This window comes from Papio anubis, chromosome 13 (assembly GCF_008728515.1).
Source record: "Papio anubis isolate 15944 chromosome 13, Panubis1.0, whole genome shotgun sequence".
NCBI lineage: Eukaryota > Metazoa > Chordata > Mammalia > Primates > Cercopithecidae > Papio > Papio anubis.
The window spans coordinates 55,501,605-55,522,976 of record NC_044988.1 but is presented as its reverse complement, the minus strand read 5'-3'; the positions used below and the strand labels follow the sequence as shown (position 1 = coordinate 55,522,976).

Genomic DNA, 21,372 nt, shown 5'->3' with positions numbered 1-21,372 from the left:
GATCTATGGTACAACATGGTGATTATGGTTAACAATAACAGTATATTCTTCAAGATTGTTAAGAGAGTGAATTTTGAATGTTCTCACTACCAAAAATAAGTATGTGAAGTAATGCATATGGTAATTAGCCCAATTTAGGCATTCCACAATGCGTACATATTTCAAGACATACTATACACAATAAATATATATGATTTTTATTTGTCAGTGAAAATAAATAAATGTTTTAAAAAAGAAAATGACATGACTCTAGTCTTAACAATGTATTGTTAGCCTACCTCACCTGGTATGCCATTTAGCAATCATAAATCTCAGTAACATAGGATCATTATATTAATTTTGCAGATGAGAAAACTGAAGCTTGGGCAAGTTTATTTACCTAATACTGGGACTTATTTTCAAGTCTGTCTGCCTTTAGATACCTTATTTAAAGCTAGTAGTAGCCATGTGTAAAGTCAACTGTGTAAGTATTTTATAAGAATATTTTAAATTTGCAATATGGCACTTCATATCAGAAAGTCAAGTTGAAGCTTAGGCAATAGAACTAAAGGCTTGGGGTCAGAGAGACCTTGGTTTAAAAATAGAATTAACTCTTTACTAGCTGGAGGAATTTGACTAAATTATATAACTTCTCTGAGCCTCATTATGTAAAAAATAGGTTAACGAGGCTTTAAAAAATTCTTGCAAGACTAAAAAGTGCTTAGCCAGGTAAGTAATTAATCAGTAGTGGCTAATGCTATTCATAAATCAAGAAAAAGTATAAAAAACATAAAAATTGAAGTCAAAAATTAATTTAGGAATGGACAGCCAGATGTGCTGGCTCACGCCTGTAATCCCAGCACCTTGGGAGGCTGAGGTGTGAGGATCACTTGAGCTCAGGAGTTTGAGACCAGCCTGGGCAACATAGCAAGACCTCATCTCTACTAAAAATTTAAAACTTAGCTGGATGTAGTGGCAGACGTTATGTATTCCCAGCTACTCAGGAGGCTGAGACAGGAGGATCACTAGAACCCAAAAGTCTGAGGTTGCAGTGAGCTGTGATTGAGCCACTGCACTGCTATGAATGTTTCCTTAGCCATAACAAGAATACATGTACATGTGTACACTGTTTATACCATACCGAACTCATAAGAATATACAGTCAATTCTTGATAATCCAAGAGCATATTAACTGGTTTTCATTTAAACTATGATTAAAATGCTATGGGGAATCTACTTTTATCTTTCTTATTAGGGAGAAGCTTGTTAAGAAATTGATGCTCAACCTCCTCCTTTAACCATATATAAAAATGTAGCCCCCACACCCAAACTCCCACCACAATATTTCTACATAGTCAAACCCCAAGCTCCCTCAGGTGTTCTGGTCTCTGCATTGGTTCTTCAAATTCCACTCCTGGGGAAAGTTGGGGAGCATAAAGTTGCTACTTCTTTACTACTTGCTACTTCCTTGCTACTTCATTACTAGGCCTGGGTGGGGAATTAATTCTGTCTGGATTATTTGTATGGTATTTGTGATTTGATTTTCATCCCCTCTAATGCTACCAGTTACCGCCATTAATAGTTGACTATATTATTATTAATTAATTAATTCTGTCTGGATTATTTGTGTGGTATTTGTGATTTGATTTTCATCCCCTCTAATGCTACCAGTTACTGCCATTAATAGTTGACTGTATTATTATTAATTAATTAATTATTTATTGAGACCGAGTTTCACTCTTGTTGTCAGGCTGGAGTGCAGTGGTGCGATCTCGACTCACCGCAACCTCCGCCTCCCAGGTTCAAGCAATTCTCCTGCCTCAGCCTTCCTGAGTAGCTGGGATTACAGGCCTGCACCACCACACCCAGCTAAATTTTGTATTTTTAGTAGAGACGGGGTTTCTCCATGTTGGTCAGGCTGGTCTCGAACCCCTGGCCTCAGATGATCCGCCCGCCTCAGCCTCTCAAGGAGCTGGGATTACAGGCGTGAGCCACTGCACCCAGCCGACTATTTTGTTTACAGTAAACTGTTGACTATTACTAGGAAGGAAGTATACGTTAGGAGGAAGTATAACAACTTTAAACATTTCACTTCTGTTTTTGTAAAAACAAAACTGCTTGGCAAAGATAAATAAATTTTATGCAATCATTTTAACTCGTAAGTGGTCAGTTTAAATCACTGCTTTAATATTACTCATATAGTATGCATTTTAGTAGTTAAAGTTAGCAATATCATAGAGAATTAAATAATACATCCCAGGTAGTTAAACAGTCTCTGAGACATTGATAATACTATATCAATACTGCTAAACATCTGTTAATCTACATTATAAAAATACCAGAAGCATTACCTTGGTGTTCCTCTAAATCCATATCAAGTTGTCTAATTTCTTCATTAAACTGATTTATCTTTTCTTTTATATCTGTTAACCTGTTGAAAATATTTTTAATGAATTTATGAAGGAAATGTAGACATTCAATAAAAACACTTGATGGGGAGGTTAGATGTCTTTTCCAAGTTGCATAAACAATATGTAAAAATAATATGTCTTATTCTAAGGACAATACTATAATTGATTGTGACATTAGGATATCTTTCCCAAGTTGCATAAATATAGAAAAATAGCATATCCTATTATGAGGACAATACTATAAATTTAGAGAGGAAGAATCTTGTCTAGATCTTTTTTTTTTTTTCTTTGAGACGGGGTCTCACTCTGCCACCAGGCTGGAGTGCAGTGGTGTGATCTCGGCTCACTGCAACCTCGCCTCCTGGGATCAAGCGATTCTCCTGCCTCAGCCTCCCAAATAGCTGGGCCTACAGGCACGCGCCTCCATGCCCAGCTAATTTTTGTATTTTTAGTAGAGATGGGGTAGAGACAGGGTTTCACCATGCTGGCCATGATGGTCTCGATCTCTTGACCTCGTGATCCATCTGCCTCAGGCTCCCAAAGTGCTGGGATTACAGGTGTGAGACACCACACCCAGCCTAGATCTTTTTTAATGATTCATATTTGGAGCCTAAGTATATTCTGAGAACACCAGGTTGCCTGACTTAAACAGCACACCCCTTCCCAACTCTCCTTTGAGTTTGATTTGCAGTATTAAGAAAATGAAAAATATTTAACAATACTCTTTTTGTAGGTTTCTACAAGCCAAATTAAATTGGAAAATTAGTCTCAAAAATGAGAAAATAAGGGAAAACCTATCACTGGCAGAAGATTATATGGGTTGTTTTAACATAAAGCAGTTATACTTACTATAAAGCTACCATAACAAAAACAATGTGGTATAGGCATAGGGATAGACATATATATCAATGAACTAAAATTGTGAGTCCAGAAATAAGAACATATATCTATAGTCAACTGATTTTTGGCAAGGGTGCTAAGGTAATTAAATGATGAAAGAAGAGTATTTTCAATAAATGGTGCTGGGAAAAGTACATATGTAGAAGCTAAGGAATAAAATTGGACTCCTACCTCACATCATACACAGAATTAACTTGAAATTGATCAAAGATCTAAACATTAGAACTAAATTACCAAACTCTTAGAAGAAAACATAGACATAGTCTTCATGGCCTTGGATTTGGCATTGGTTTCTTAGATATGACACTAAAAGCAAGAGCAACAAAAGAAAAATAGAAAAACTGGACATAATCAAAATTGGAAACTTTTATGCTTCCAAGGACACCAAGAAAATGAAAAGATAATTCATAGAACAAGGGAAAATTTTTACAAATCATGTATCTGATGAGACCTCTATCTAGCATATATAAAGAAATGTTACAACTCAGTAATGAAACAATCTAGTTTAAAAAATGAGCAAAGGAACTAAACATTTCCCCAAAGAATATGGCCAATAAGCATATGAAAGGAACCTCAACATCATTAGCCATCAAACAAATACAAATCAAAACCACAGTAAGACACCGCTTCACATCCATTAGGGATGGCTATAATAGAAAAAGAGGTAATAACAAGTGAGCATGTGAAAAAAACTGGAACCCTCACATACTGCTCATATGCTGCTCATATTACATTACATAGAAATGTAAAATAGTACCAATTCTTTGAAAGTCTGATAGAATTCAGCTATGGCTCCATCTGGTCCTGGACTTTATGTTGGTAATTTTTTTTTTTTTTTTTTTTTTTTTTTTTTTAACCATTTCAATCTCACTGCTTGTTAATGGTCTGTTCAGAGTTTCTATTTCTTCCTACTTTAATCCAGGAGGATTGTATATTTCTCCAGGAATCTACCCATCTCCTCTAAGTTTTCTAGTTTGTGCATGTAAAGATGCTCATTATAAGTTTGAACGGTCTTTTGTATTTCTGTGGTATTGGTTGTAGTATCTCCCATTTTGTTTCTAATTGAGCTTATTTGGATCTTTTCTCTTCTTTTCTTGATTAATCTTGCTATTGGTCTATTAATTTTGCTTATCTTTTCAAAGAAACAGCTTTTTACTTCATTTATCTTTCATATTTTTTGTTTCAATTCAATTTAGTTCTGCTCTGATGTTTGTTATTTCTTTTCTTTTGGTGGGTTTGGGTTTGGTTTGTGCTTGTTTCTCTAGTTCCTTGAGGTATGACGTTAGATTGTCTATTTGTGTTCTTTCAGACTTTTTGATGTAGGCACTTAATGCTCTGAATGTTCCTCCTAGCACTGCTTTTGCTGTATCCCAGAGGTTTTGCTAGGTTGTATCACTACTATTGTTCAGTTCAAAGAATTTTTAAATTTCCGTCTTGATTTCATTGTTGACCTAAAAAATCATTCAGGAGCAAATTATTTAATTTCCATGTATCTGCATGGTTTTTACGGTTCCTTCTGGAGTTGATTTCCAATTTTATTCCATTGTGGTCTGAGAATACTTGATATAATTTTGATTTTCTTACATTTTGAGACTTATTTTGTGTGGCCTATCGTATGGTCTGTCTTGGAGAATGTCCCATGTGCTGATGAACAGAATGTATATTCTGCAGTTGTTGGGTAGAAGGGTCTATAAATATCTGCTGAGTCCATTTATTTGTTTTAGGATATAGTTTAAATCCATTGTTTCTTTGCTGACTTTCTGTCTTGATGACCTGTCTAGTGCTGCCAATGGAGTATTGAAGTCCCCCACTATTATTGTATTGCCATCTATCTCATTTGTTAGGTCTAGTGGTAATTATTTTTTACATTTAGGAGCTCTAGTGTTAGGTGCATATAGATTTAGTATTGTGAATTTTCCTGTTCGATTAGTCCTTTTATCATTACATACCGTCCCTCTTTGTCTTTTTCAATTGTTGTTAAAGTCTGTTTTGTCTAACATAAGAATAGCTACTCCTACTTGCTTTTGCATGGAATATCTTTTTCCACCCTTTTACCTTAAGTTTACATGAGACTTTATGTATTAGGTGAGTCTCCTGAAGATGGGAGATACTTGGTTGGTGAATTCTTATCCATTCCACTATTCTGTATCTTTTAAGTGGAGCATTTGGGCTATTTACATTCAACGTTAGTATTGAGATATGTGGTACTGTTCTGTTCACTGTGATAGTTATTGCCTGAATACCTTGATTTTTCATTTCCATTGTGTTGTTTTATAGGCCCTGTGAGATTTATGATTTAAGGAGTTTCTACTTTGGTGTATTTTGAGGTTTTGTTTCAAGATTTAGAATTTCCTTTAACTGTTCTTGTAGTGCTGCCTTGGTAGTGGTGAATTCTCTCAGCATTTGTCTGAAAATGACTTTATCTTTGCTTCATTTATGAAGCTTAGTTTCAGTGGATACAAAATTATTGGCTGATAATTATTTTGTTTAAGGAGTCTAAAGGTAGACCCCAATTCCTTCTAGCTTGTAGGGTTTCTGCTAATATGCTATTGATCTGATAGGTTTTCCTTTATAGGTTACCTGATGCTTTTGCCTCCTAGATCTTAAGATTCTTTCCTTTGTCTTGACTTCAGACAACCTTATGACTATGCCTAGGTGATTACCTTTTTGTGATGCATTTCCCAGGTGTATTCTTTGAAATTCTTTCTTTCCTTTTTTTTTTTTTTTTGTAGATGGAGTCTCACTCTGTTGCCCAGGATGGAATGCAGTGGCGCAATCTTAGCTCATTGCAACCTCTGCCTCCCAGGTTCAAGTGATTTTTCTGCCTTAGCCTCCCAAGTAGCTGGGACTACAGGTGCACGCCACCATGCCCAGCAAATTTTTGTATTTTTAGTAGAGACAGGGTTTTACCTTATTGGCCAGCCTGATCTTGAACTCCTGACCTCATGTTCTGCTCGCCTTGGCCTCCCAAAGCGCTGGGATTACAGGTGTGAGCCACCACGCTCAGCTGCGACATTCTTGTATTTGGATATCTACGTCTCTAGCAAAGCCAGGGAAGTTTTCCTTGATTATTCCCTCAAATACATTTTCCAGACTTACAGATTTGTCTTCTTCCTCAGGAACACCAATTATTCTTAGGTTTGACCATTTAACAGAATCTCAAACTTTTTGGAGGCTTTGTGCTTTTTTTTTTTTTAATACTTTTTTTGTCTTTGATGGATTGCGTTATTTTAAAAGCCTTGTCTTAGAGCTCTGAAGTTCTTTCTTCTACTTGTTTGATTCTAGTGTTGAAACTTTCCATTGTATTTTGCATTTCTCAAAGTGTGTCTCTCATGTCCAGCAGTTGTGATTTTTTTTTAATTTATGCTACATATTTCTCTGGATATTTTTTTCATGCATATCCTATATTTTGAATTTCTTTAAGTTGGTTTTCACCTTTCTCTGCTGGCTCCTTGAGTAACTTAATAACTGATCTTCTGAATTATTTATCTGTCAATTCACAGATTTCTTCTTGGTTTTGATCCATTGCTGGTGCTAGTGTGATCTTCTGGAGATGTTACAGAACCTTGTTTTGTCGTATTACCAGAATTGTTTTACTGGTTCCTTCTCATTTGGGTAGACTATGACAGAAGAAAGATCTGGGACTCAAGGGTTGCTGTTCAGATTCGTTTGTCCCATGAAGTGATCCCTTGATGTGGTGCTCTCTCTCTCCCTTCCCCTAAAGATGGGGCTTCCTGAGAGCCAGATGCGGTGATTATTATTGCTGTTCTGGGTCTAGCCACCCACCAGAGCTACCGGGCTCTGGGCTTGTACTGGGAAGGGTCTGCAAAGAGTCCTGTGAAGTGATCTGTCTTTAGGGTCTCAACCATGGATACCAGCATCTGCTCTGGTGGAGGTAGCTGAAGAGTGAAGTGGATTCTGTGAGAGTTCTTGCTTGTAGTTTTGTTTAGTGCACTCGTTTTCCTGAATGCTGGTTATGCTGGCAGTAAAACTGTCATGTGAACAGACTCAGGGCCTCTGGTTAGTGTGGATGTTATAGACAGTGGAATTAGCTGTTGTTTTCTCCTTCCCTTGGAGGAGGATTGTTCTGTTATGAATTGCTGTAATGGTTTGTGTTGGTTGGCCTCTAGCTAGGAGGTGGCACTTTCAAGAGGGCATCAGCTGCAGTAGTATGGGGGGACACAAGCTTGCCCTAAGGTCACCTGAACAAATATTTGGGTTTCTCAGGTGATTGGTGGGGCCATAGACCTACCACAAGTTTATGTCTTTTGTCTTTGGCTACAAGCAGGGTAGAGAAAGACCACCAGGTGAGGGCAGGGTTAGGCGTGTCTCAGCTCAGACTCTCCTTGGATGGGGCTGGCTGTGGCCAATGTGGGTGATGGAGAGGGTGGTTTCAGACCAAGGAAGTTATGTTCCAAGGGGGATATGGCAGCTTCTGCTGCTGATCTTACTGAAACTATTCCAAAAGATAGAGAAAGAGGGAATCTTCCCTAAATCATTCTATGAAGCCAGTATCACACTAATACCAAAACCAGGAATGAACATAACAAACAGAAAAAAAACACTATGGACCAATATCCCTGATGAATTTAGAGGCAAAAATCCTCAAAAAAAATTAGCTAACCAAATCCAGCAGCATATGAAAAAGATTCACTATGATCAAATGGGTTTTATAGCAGAGATGCAGGGATGCTTAAACATATACAAGTCAATAAATGTGATATACCAATTAAACAGAATTAAAAACAAAACTCATACAATCATCTCAATAGATGCAGAAAAAGCATTTGACAAAATCCAGCATCCTTTTATGATTACATATCTTAAGGTAATAAAAACTATCTATGACAAACCCACAGCCAACATTATACTGAACAGGGAAAAGTTGAAAGCATTCCCCCTGAGAACTGCAACAAGACAAGGATGCCCACTGTCACCACTTCTATTCAACACAGGACTAGAAGTCCTAGCTAGAGCAATAAGAAAAAAGAAATTAATAAAGGGCACCTACATCAGTAAAGAGGAAGTCAAACTGTCGCTGTTTGCTAATGATATGGTCATATAACTAGGAAACCCTAAAGACTCATCCAGAAAACTCCTAGATCTTATAAATAAATTCAGTAAAGTTTCAGGACACAAAATCACTGTACACAAATCAGTATCACTGCTATATACCAACAGCAACAAAGCTGACAAAGAAATAAAGAACTCAATTGGGCGCGGTGGCTCACGCCTGTAATCTCAGCACTTTGGGAGGCCAAGGTGGGTGGATCACAAGGTCAGAAGGCCGAGCCCATCCCGGCTAACAAGGTGAAACCCCGTCTTTACTAAAAATACAAAAAAGTAGCTGGGAGTGGTGGGACGCACCTGTAGTCACAGCTACTTGGCAGGCTGAGGCAGGAGAATCGCTTGAACCTGGGAGGCAGAGGTTGCAGTGAGCCAAGATTGCACCATTACACTCCAGCCTGGGCAACAGAGCAAGACTCTGTATCAAAAAAGAAAAAAAGAAAAAAAAGAAAAAAAAAGAAATCAAGAACTCAACTCCTTTCACAACAGCTGTGAAAATAAAATAAAATAAAATAAAATAAAATAAAATAAAATAAAATACAACACAACACAATACTTAGGAATATGCCTAACCCAAAAGGTGAAAGACCTCTACAAGGAAAACTACAAAACAATGCTGAAAGAAATCACAGATGACACAAACAAATAGAAACATATTCCATACTCATGGATTTCCTTGAACAGAGGGGTCTTTCACCTTTTGGGTCTTTCACCTTTTGGGTTAGGCATATTCCTAAGTCTTGTCTTTGTCTTTGTCCTGTCCTGTCCTGTCCTGTCCTGTCTTGTCTTGTCTTGATGGTCATATTGTGAAAATGACCATACTGCCAAAAGCAATCTACAAGTTCAATGCAATTCCCATTTTACCATCATCATTCTTCACAGAACTAGAAAAGAAACAATCCTAAAATTCACATGGAACCAAAAGTGAGCCTGCACAGCCAAAGCAAGACTAAGCAAAAAGAACAAACCTGGAGACATCACATTACCCAACTTCAAACTACACTATAAGGACTATAAGGTCACCAAAACAGTATTGTATTGGCATAAAAATAGGTACATGGACCAATGGCACAGAACAGAGAACCCAGAAACAAAGCCAAATACTGACAGTCAGTTGATCTTCGAAAAAGCAAACAAAAACATAAAGTGAGGAAAGGACACCCTCTTCAACAAATGGTGCTGGGATAACTGGCAAGCCACAAGTAGGAGAATGAAACTGGATCCTCATCTCTCACCTTACATAAAAATCAACTCAAGGTGGATCAGAAACTTAAATCTAAGACCTGAAACCGTAAAAATTCTAGAAGATAACATCAGAAAAACTCTTCTAGACATCGGCATAGGCAAACACTGAAAGAACCTAAAAGCAAATGCAACAAAAACAAAGATAAATAGATGGGACTTATTAAACTAAAAAACTTCTGCACCAACAAAAGAAATAATCAGCAGAGTTAATAGACAACCCACAGAGTGGGAGAAAACATTCATGAACTATGCATCTGACAAAGGAATAATATCCAGAATCTACAACAAACTCAAACAAATCAGCAAGAAAAAAAAACCATAAAAAAGTGAAAAGTGAGCTAAAGACATGAATAGACGACTCTCCAAAGAAGATATACAAATGGTCAACAATCATATGAAAAAATTCTCAACATCATTAATTATCAGGGAAATGCAAATCAAAACCACAATGCAATACCAGCTTACTCCTGCAAGAATGGCCACAATTTAAAACTTTAACAAAAATAGATGTTGGAGTGGATGTGGTGAAAAAGGAACACGTTTACACTGCTTGTGGAAATATAAAGTAGTACAACCACTATGGAAAACACTATGGCGATTCCTTAAAGAACTAAAAGTAGATCTACCATTTGATCCAGCAATCCCACTACTAGGTATCTATGCAGAGGAAATAGAAGTCATTATATGAAAAGACACTTGCACATGCATGTTGATAGCAGCACAATTTGCAACTGGAAAAAAGGGAAACCACCAAAAGGCCAATAATCAACAAGTGGATAAAGAAAATGTGGTATGTATATGTGTGTGTAGATATATATTTATACATATATATACTACTCAGCCATAAAAAGGATCAAAATAATGGCATTCACAGCAACCGAGATGGAGTTGGAGACAGTTATTCTAAGTGAAGAAACTCAGGAATGGAAAACCAAACATCGTATGTTCTCATTTATAAGTGGGAGCTAAGCGGCCAGGCACGGTGGCTCACGCCTGTAACCCCAGCACTTTGGGAGGCAGAGGCGAGTGGATCATGAGGTCAGGAGATCGAGACCATCCTGGCTAACGTGGTGAAACCCCGTTTCTACTAAAAATACAAAAAAATAACCAGGCATGGTGGCGGGCACCTGTAGTCCCAGCTACTTGGGAGGCTGAGGCAGGAGAATGGCGTGAACCCGGGAGGTGGAGCTTGCGGTGAGCCGAGATCGCACTACTGCACTCCAGCCTGGGCGACAGAGCGAGACTCTGTCTCAATAAATAAATAAATAAATAAATAAGTGGCAGCTAAGCTATGAGGACACAAAGGCATAAGAATGATACAATGAACTTTGGGGACTTGGTGGGAAGAGTGAGAGGTGGGTGAGGGATAAAAGACTATACAGTGGGTAGAGTGGACACTGCTTGGGTAATGGATGCATCAAACTCTCAGAAATCACTGCTAAAGAACTTATCCATGTAACCAAATACCACCTGTTCCCCAAAAACTATTGAAATAAAAAAGATAAAATAAAGCTGCTTTAAACGTTCCTAAAAAAAATCTTCTCTTAGCCATAATAATATAGAAATTTGCTTAAAGTTACAAATTAACAGAAAAAAAAACATTACTTTCTTAGTACCTTAGCCAGTACTGCAAGACTTAACATGGGCTGCAATTCAGCTCATATTAGAGACTGTGATTCCAAAATTTAATTTCATAAGTTGTAATCAGTGACAAAAACATTACAATAGAATATGAGAAACATTAAAAGGCAATTTCGTCATTGTTGACTACTTATTAGTTTACAACTTAGTTGATTAAAATTAAAACAATCTTAGCCGAGTACGGTGCCACGTGCCTGTAGTCCCAGCTACTCGGGAGGCTGAGGCATGAGAATCCCTTGAACCCAGGATGTGGAGGCTGCAGTGAGCCAAGATTGCACCACTGCATTCCAGCCTGGGCAACAAACCGGGACTCTGTCTCAGAAGAAAAAAGAAAAGAAAGAAAGTTAAAACAATTGGTATGCTTTCTGGTGACTGGTGGTAAAATGATTGTTTTACAAACTTTAAATAAATATATTCAAATAGAAATAAATGAAATGTAAAATGGTAAAGTTGTTTTGAAAAACAGTCTGGCAGTTCTTCAAAAAGTTAAACATAGTCATCAGTCAGCAATTCCACTCCTAGGTATATATACAAGAGAACTGAAAACATATGTCTACACAAAAACTTGTACATGGATGTTCATAGGAGCATGATTCATAACAATAAAAAAATGGTAACAGCCCATACATCCATCAATTTATAAATGAATAAACAGAATTGGTATATCCATACAATGGAATACTATTTGGAAATAAAAATTAATACAATACTAAGCATGTATCAGTATTAATAAAAATTAATAAAATACTGAGCATGTATTAGTATTGTATTAATTTTTATTTCCAAATAATATTCCATTAGTCTTAGTTTTCAAGGCTCATCTATGAGCCTTGGAACAGAATAGAGAACCCTGAAATAAAGCCAAATACTGATAGTCAGCTGATCTTCAAGAAAGCAAGGCTCACTGTGTTAAGTGAAAGCATCCTGCCACACAGAAGCACACATTGAATGATTCCATTTGTATGAAATGTCCAGAATAGGCATGGCTAGAGCTGGGAGAGGCATAAGGGAGGTGATGGTTAAAGGGTGTAGGGTTTTATTGGGCTGACTGAATAGTTCTAAAGTTGACTGGGGGCCTGGCACACTGGCTCACAGCTGTAATCTCAGCTCTTTGGGAAGCTGTGATGGGAGGATCGCTTGAAGCCAGGAGCTGGAGACTAGCCTGGGCAACATAGTAACATCTTGACTCTACTAAAAATAAAAATAAATTAGCCAGATATGGTGGCATATGCCTGTAGCCCTAGCTCCTTGGGAAGTTTGAGCCCAGGAGTTTGAGGTTGCAATGAGCTATGATCATGCCACTTGCACTCCAGTCTGTGCAGCAGAGTGAGACCTGGTCTCAAAAAGATAAAAATAAATAAAAATTGAAAAATAAAGGTGATTTAGGTGATGGCTGCACACTTCTGTGAATATACTAAAAAGCTTTAAATTGTTTACTTTAAATATGTCTATTATATGGTATAAAGTATATCTTAATAAAGATATTTATAAAAAACAATTATACTATGCAATGGCTCTTAAACACTCAAAGAAATATTTAAAGCTATAAGAAAAATTGAAAGAATGAAAGCCACTCCTGTACCTTTAGAATGTAATTTTTAAAGTGAGAAATGGATGTAAAATGTCCTAGTATAAAGGTACTTACTGTCTTTCCATGCTGGCTATTTCCTGATTATCATCTTTAACCTACAAAGGCATAAAAAGAAAGTAGTATTTAAAAAAATAACTCATTGTAAGGCCATCTTAAAGACAATTTCCTTCTAGAGTGCATTGTACTAAAGTGTCAAATCTAGTCTCCTTCTTGAAATCTATTTTTTAGACTTCAACCTTTGAAGTTAAAGGGAACAGCACCAAGGAACCATTCACAGATTCCATCCTTTTTCCTCAAAGTAAGGGTAGTAACTGATATACTCATAGCTACCCCCCAGGCACCATCAGGTTAGCACATCTTCAGGCCTGGATAAGTTGATATAAACAACTAGGATTTCTGAGAGTCTCCCTCACTTTCCCACAGGTAGGGTTTTGTTAGATTGAGCAAGTCCAGTTAAATTTGAATTTCAGATAAGTAGTGAATATCTTTGAGGGGATATATATACCATGTAATATTTGGATTATTCGTATCATTCATAAGCAATGAATAATTTTTCTATATCGATATATGTGTCTGAAAGATTATTCATTGCTTATCTGAAATTGAAATTTAAGTAGCTATTCCATATTTTATGTGGTACGTGTACCTCAAGATCACTCCTCCCCATCCTTCAATGATTTATTTCCAAGGAACTACACAGGTTCTAGAATTAATACCCTTCTGGAATGATTCTAATAATTAAATAGTCCCTGAATTGATACCTAAATTTCTTCTAAATGCAATGGGCTTGATCTAAGTCTAGGGGCAAGGGAGTCCCTGACTGGAGCTGTGCCCAAATACAGATGAAGTTCTCCTAAGGCCCTTATAGTTAGGGTGTGTCACGATAAACAACATGCTAATTATAATTTGGAGCTAAACTATATCTACCCTTGGGGTAGTAAGAAAGCTACTAAATATATGTTACATGTGTCATGACTTTAGGACATACGATAATTTCACAGGACATTTTAATTCCATTCTCTTCATGGAGGCACCAATAATAACAACCACAAAAAGTCATTAGCCTTGGGATACTCCATTTTCTAAATACAAGGCCCAAAACAAAAAGGAAACATATCTTCCAAAAGATTATCTAAATATTTAATGACCAATAAAGAAGAGTTTCAAGTATTCCTAATAAGGAAAAGTTAGCCTCACCTACGATAGTATGAAATACTTAAGAAAATCTAGACTGGGTGCCTATAATCCCAACACTTGGAGAGACTGAAATTGGAGGATTGCTTGAGGCCAGGAGCTTGAGACCAGCCTAGGCAACATAGTAAAACCCCATCACTACAAAAAAATAAAAATAAAAAATTAGTGTGTTGGCACATGCCTGTAGTCCCAGCTACTCAGGAGGCTGAGGTGGAGGATCGCTTGAGCCCAGCAGATCAGGGCTACAGTGAGCTATGATTGCACACTGTGCTCCGGCCTGGGTTACAGAGCGAGACCCTATATCAAAAATAAATAAATAAATAAAAAATAAAGAAGAAGAAGAAAATCTAGATTAAGAAGTCATTTCTTCACATAAACTATTTTTAGACAATACACTTACTAGCTTTTGGTTGCATTAATATCCCTTAAATAAAACAAATCAATACATGTACCAAAACCAGACATCTTAAAATAAGTATGTTTCTTTTGCCCACCTGCTTAAGTAATTTCTCTCTCTCTTCCATTGGAGATCCTATGCTTTTGTCTTCTGCAATCATTTGATCTCGATGGGACTCCAACTCATAAAGCTTTTCATGCAGCAATACAGCCTCCTGTTTCACCTGGGAGTGAGCTATTTCCTAAAGGAAAATAAGAAGGGAAATTTTTAATTTGTATTTTATCAATAATTATTATCAAATAGGTTTCGGGTAATAAGAATAGGGGGTAAACTACCAGCATCTTTAAATACAGACAACAAATATCATTAGTACTCAATAATGCTACAAAGCACATTCCTAAACTGGAAGAATAAAAATAAATCCTGTATATTTTAATAAGCTATTTTCAATCTAAGATTCACAAGAAGTTGATAGCCTTAGTTTATTTTATTTTCTACATATAAGACCTGAATAAATATAGGACAACTCTACCAACGGGAGGATAAAGACAATGTCAAAACATATGTGCAACTTTAAACACAATGTCTGATTCAAAGTCCACAGAAGTGATCTTTGGAGAGAAGATATTTTTCCCTAAATAGGTCATAACATATATTTTTCCACAATTTTGCGAGTTGAATTGTGTCTGCTCAAAAGGTAAGCTGGAGTCTTAACGACATACACCTGTCAATTTGACCTTTATTTGAAAATAGGCTCTTTGCATATTTAGTCAAGTTAAGATAAGGTCATTAGGGGTGGGCCCTAATGCAATATGATAGTGCACTTTATAAGAAGAGTACAAACGCAACAGAGACACACAGGCAGAATACCATGGTATGACTCAGGCAAAGACTGAGATGATGCAGCTGCAAGTCAAGCAACATCAAGGGCTAATGGATACTACCAGAAGCTAGGAGGAGGCAGAGCAAGATTCTTTCTAGAGTCTCAGAGGAAGCATGGCTCTGCTGACACCTTGATTTCAGACTTTCAGGCTCTGGAACTGTGAGAAAATTTGTTTGTTTTAAGCCACCCAGTTTGTGATATTCTATTACAGCAGCACTAGGAAATTAACACATGAAATAACAGTTATTGTGTACTCACCACTATCCTACCTTTCACAAAGAAAAAAATAAGGACGTGACAAAAATGTTATTAGATTAAAAAAAAAAAAAAAAGCTAGGAATGGTGGTGGTGATGATTAAAACGACATTTGAAACTCTTGTTTACTGAGCATCTGTTCTGTGCCAGGCACTATGCTGCATGTTATTTATATGTTATCTCTACTATCCAAAGTGATACTCTACAAGATAGTACTATCATCTCCATTTTACAGATGAGAAAACTAAGGACCTGAAACGTAAATAACTTTTCAAAGTTAACAAAGACATAAGAGTTAACAGTGACATTTGAAAACAGACCTACAGCATGAACAAAACAAAAGTCTTAAGAGGCAAGACCTCTTCTCTCTCTCTCTCTCTCTTTTTTTTTCTTTTTTGAGACGGAGTTTCACTCTTTCACCCAGGCTGGGGTGCAGTGGTGCGATCTTGGCTCACTGCAACCTTTGCCTCCCAGTTTCAAGCGATTCTCCTGCCTCAGCCTCCCAAGTAGCTGGGATTACAGGTGCCCGCCACCACACCCAGCTAATATTTATTTATTTATTTATTTATATTTGAGACGGAGTCTTGCTCAGTCACCCAGGCTGGAGTGCAGTGGTGCGATCTCAGCTCAATGCAAGCTCCATCTCCCGGGTTCACGCCATTCTCCTGCCTCAGCCTCCCAAGTAGCTGGGACTACAGGCGCCTACCACCACGCCCAGCTAACTTTTTGTGTATTTTTAGAAGAGATAGGGTTTCATCACGTTGGCCAGCGTAGTCTCAAAACTCCTGACCTCGTGATCCGCCCACCTCAGCCTCCCAAAGTGCTGGATTACAGGTGTGAGCCACCACGCCCGGCCAACCTCTTCTCTTTTAAAAGTATGAAAGAAGGAACCTCCAAAAAAGGAAAGAGTAGACAAGAGAATTTTTCAAAGTCCATAAGCAATGGATTATATATACAGTTCAAGTAATAGATTAGGCATCAGATAAGATAAAGGCATGCTAAAAAATACATATAGAGGAAATGCAGATATTTTATGCTATCCTTTTTCATAGTCTCTTCTCCGTTTTGCCTAACAATCCTATAGACTTGTTTGAATTGCATCTTGATAAAACTGTTCTGGAAGACTTAAGCTTATGTTAATTCTTCACCTGATTTTTTTCCATTCTTGTGAACTGAATAAGTACGACCTAATACGTTGTACAGTAGTGAACATAAAGTATTCAATAAATACTAGTTGATTGACCACTATCTGACACATATTTTCTTGAAGAACAAGTCCTAAATAAATAAATAAAAGAAATCTGGGCTGGGCATGGTGGCTCACGTCTGTAATCTCAGCACTTTGGGAGGCTGAAGTGGGTGGATCACGAGGTCAGGAGTTCAAGACCAGCCTGGCCAACATGGTGAAACCCCATCTCTAATAAAAATACAAAAATTAGCCGGGCATGGTGATGCACACTGTAATCCCAGCTACTCAGCAGGCTGAGACAGGAGAATTGTTTGAACTCAGGAGGCGGAAGTTGCAGTGGCCAAGATCGTGTCACTGCACTCCAGCCTGGGCAACGGAGCAAGACTCTGTCTCCAAAAAAATTTTTTTAAAAAGAAAGAAATCTGGCAAAAGTTAAATAGAATTAGTGACTTATGTTATCCTAATTTGCAAACATTGTGTATCTTTAAAACTCTTGTTAATGTAGGCATAAATGTACTGACATCAGAGAAGAATGGCATCAGTACAAAAAGTAAATCTAAGGTTATAGCTTATCTTCTTCCTATGGAAATTAAACTCACCAACTGAAGTAAGATTTGACTCTCACAAACCCACTCCAAGAAAGATTAGTGACGAATTCTACAAGCTGGTTGTATTAATACTAAATGTGGTCCTTCTTTCTTTAAGCGTATTTCCATCACCAGAGATCCAAGGAAATAAAAATTAAGTGTATTTATAGATGGACAATCAGACACAGAAAACTACCTTCCTATTTTTTTTTTCTTTTTTTTGAGACAGAGTCTCACTCTGTCGCCCAGGCTGGAGTGCAGTGGCGTCATCTTGGCTCTCTGTAAGCTCTCCCTTCTGGGTTTATGCCATTCTTCTGCCTCAGCCTCCCAAGTAGCTGGCACTACAGGCACCTGTCACCATATCGGGCTAATTTTTTGTATTTTAGTAGAGACAGGGTTTCACCATGTTAGCCAGGATGGTCTCGATCTCCAGACCTCATGATCTGCCTACCTCGGCCTCCCAAAGTGCTGGGATTACAGGCGTGAGCCACCATGCCTAGCCAACTACCTCACTATTTTTAATTAAATAACTTTTGCAATAGCAAATTCTCAAAAGAATTAATTACAAAATATTCATTTCTTTTACAAGCTAGGGTGTCAGTAATCCATCAATCTACAGCAGTTCCTAATACTATCATCATGTCATCCACCTGAATCCACAGGGAATCGGGAAAGGGAGGCAAGATTTAAGGTACAGTCAGTATACCGAAATGCCAAAAATATGAAAAAGGAGTTCAAAGAAAAAGCCAAAAATGATATAAACAGATACTCAGCTTTATGCATAAATAAATGAAAATTCAAATAAGGTAGTAATTTTTACCTATCAAACTAGCTAAAATTGGAAAAGTCAGATAATATTTGCTGTCAGTGAATGCAGGGGAAATAAGCATTCACATACATTACATCTAGAAGTAAAAGTTGGAACAACCTTTTGGAAGGCAGTTTGGCAATCTTACAACATTTTTAAAGTGTATACCTTTTGACCCATTGTGAGAATTCAATCTTATGATATACTAATACAACTTTGCATAAAATGTATGCTTTCGCCGAGTATTGTTTATAATCCCAGAAAACTATAAACAACCCGTTCATTTACAAGGCTGTGTTATAATTATACAACATAATACAACGTAGCAATTTAAAATAATGAGGAGGTTCTCTAAGAACTGATATAAATAGACACTGAATATATAATGTTAGGGTGAAAAAAAAGCTGCAGATAGCATAGCAAGTATGAACCCCACTTGAGGTTTTTCACAACTGTAAAACCAAGATGGGATTTAGGACTCTTGTGGGGATTATATGAAGATGATGCTGATATAAGTTTACAGCTCAAAAAAGTATACAGTAAGCACTTGATAAACGTCTTTCCAGTAGTTCCATCTGGAAAGAAGGACACAAAGCAGACATTTTTACGTTAATCTTGTTCAACTATTTTTAAACCATAAGCACATTTTGTTTTGTGAATTAAAATGTTTTAAATAAACAAATAAGAAAACAAATGGAAGTTTTTACATCCTTAAAGAGATGAACTCATGTCTCTCCCTCTTTGTTTTTAGTCTCTTGTGTATGTGTCTTTAAATTGCCATTAGAGGCTGAGCACAATGCCTCACGCCTGTAATCCCAGCACATTGGGAAGCCAAGGTAGGCGCATTGCTTGAGGCCAGGAGCTGTAGACCAGCCATAATGATACCCTGTCTTTACAAAGAGTAAAATAAAAATTAGCCAGGTGTGGTGGTTCCTGCCTGAAGTTCTAGCTACTTGGGAAGCTGAGGAGGGAGGATCGCTTGAGCTCAAGAGCTTGAATTTACAGTGAGCTACGATCATGTCACTGCACTCCAGCCTGAGTGACAAAGACCCTGTCTTTAAAAAAAAAAAATTTTAATTGTTATTGGATTTTGCATGTCCTAGGTTGGGCAGAATGATTTGTTTTATACATAGTAGGTACTCAATAACTGAATCTAATTTCTTACCATACTAGGATCTTTGTGGGTCCAGAATAGGAAGAAAAAGTATTAAACTCCTGTTAGTAAACTGCCAGATCAATATGTACTTGAATTAGTTTACTTGGCTGAATTAACTTTTTTAACTGAGTAGTATGAGAACCCTTATTTGATTTTACACTTACTGCTTCCATGCTCTCTTTCTTCATGTTCTGTGAATCCAATTGTTGTTGAAGTGTATCTAATTCCTAAGTGGAAAAAAAAAAAGCAAACATAAATCCAAATTACATTAAGAATACTTTGTAGTAGTGGGGGGAGGGAGCTTGGGAAAAAAAATTTGTTTCTCTATTTCTCAACATTTCAAATACAGATGTGACAAAGTAAATTTTCTAAATATCTTCACTGGCATCTTGCATTTTGACTAGAATTTATTAACACTTCATTATTTATATTTTTCCCATCTTCTTTTATTATTCTTAAAAACTTGCTGTGTGCCTTCAAAAAAAAAAAACCAAAAAAAAACTTCATGAGTTTCTCAAAAGTAGCTAGACCTTAGACCTTTTCACAGTGAATCATCACTATGTTCTGAGACATCAAGTATCAGAAGATTTCAAATTATGTCATTGTTTAAGGTTATTATTTAAAATATTGATGTTTAATCATGTTTTCATATCTTTTGCCTAATTTCTCTATACTATACACACACACAACACATGCACACACACATACACATATATGTAAATATAAATATGGTTCACTCCTAGGATAAGATCCTTAAATTGTTTACTCATTCATTATCCCATACAAGATTAAACATATTTTGGAATTATTTTGGCATTTCTATCATACTCTTTCTTTTCTCTTTCTGAGACAGAGTCTCGCTCTGTTGCCCAGACTGGAGTGCAGTGACATGATCTTGGCTCACTGAAACCTCCACCTCCCAGGTTCAAGCAATTACCTGCCTCAGCCTCCCACGTAGCTGGGAATACAGCCGCCTGCCACCACACCCGGCTAATTTTTGTATTTTTAGTAGAGATGGGGTTTCACCATCTTGGCTAGGCCATACTCTTTCTTCAATGCTTCATTGTATCTTAGAAATCTTGTCTAAAATAAAAAAGTTACTAAATTGTCAGCAAAGGAATGTCTCAGAAACTAAAACTATAATCATTATTGGCATTTATGGGGCCTAATTCTTTGCTTAATCTTTATTAAGGGCCATCTGGGCATGAAAGGGCACCATCATGACTGAGCATTGAGAGGATTCTCAATATCCCCTAAGCAGGGATTTAAATTGCTTATTTAATATTACATGTTCTCACTCATCTGTAGGAGCTTAAAAAAGTGGATCTTGGCCAGGCACAGTGGCTCACACCTGTAATCCCAGCACTTTGGGAGGCCGAGGCAGGCGGATCATGAGGTCAGGAGATCGAGACCATCCTGGCTAACACAGTGAAACCCTGTCTCTACTAAAAATACATTAAAAATTGGCCAGGCATGGTAGCGGGCACCTGCGGTCCCAGCTACTCAGGAGGCTGAGGCAGGAGAATGGCATAAACCCGGGAGGCAGAGCTTGCAGTGAGCCGAGATCGCACAACTGTACCCCAGCCTGGGTGACAGAGTGAAACTCCATCTCAACAAAAAAAAAAGGGAGGGAGGTAGTAGAATGATGGTTACCAGAGGCTGAGAAGTTGGTGCCCAGCTGGGGGCATGGGGCGGTGGAGGGGGAGAGAAGGAATAAATTCTCATGTTTGATAGAACAGTAGGGTGGCTATAGTTATCAATAATTAATTGTATGTTTCAAAATAGCTAGAAAAGGAGATTTAAAATGTTTCCAGCATAAGGCCGGGCACAGTGGCTCATGCCTGTAATCCCAGCACTTTGGGAGGCTGAGGAGGGCGGATCATGAGGTCAGGAGATCGAGACCATACTAGGTAAGACGGTGAAACCCTGTTTCTACTAAAAAAAATACAAAAAATCAGCCAGGTGTGGTGGCAGGCGCCTATAGTCCCAGCTACTCGGGAGGCTGAGGCAGGAGAGTGGCATGAACCCAGGAGGCGGAGCTTGCAGTGAGTCGAGATCACGCCACTGCA

The 21,372-nt window shown here is 37.6% G+C and overlaps 1 protein-coding gene across 6 annotated transcripts in view; it reads right to left on the bottom strand.

Moving 5' to 3' along the window:
* The window catches only part of IFT74 (intraflagellar transport 74), a 133,913-nt gene that overhangs the window by 39,737 nt on the left and 72,804 nt on the right, over positions 1 to 21,372 (bottom strand). For all 6 annotated transcript variants that reach the window (XR_004177900.1, XR_004177899.1, XM_031654290.1 and 3 more), the window contains exons 10-13: positions 19,468 to 19,530; positions 14,523 to 14,666; positions 12,889 to 12,929; positions 2,331 to 2,410 (exon numbers count right to left, since the gene is read on the bottom strand). Coding sequence is in view for 4 of the 6 variants with exons in the window: in XM_031654290.1 (XP_031510150.1) it covers positions 2,331 to 2,410; positions 12,889 to 12,929; positions 14,523 to 14,666; positions 19,468 to 19,530 (328 nt within the window). In the remaining 2 variants the exon portion in view is untranslated. The remainder of the gene's footprint in view (positions 1 to 2,330; positions 2,411 to 12,888; positions 12,930 to 14,522; positions 14,667 to 19,467; positions 19,531 to 21,372) is intronic.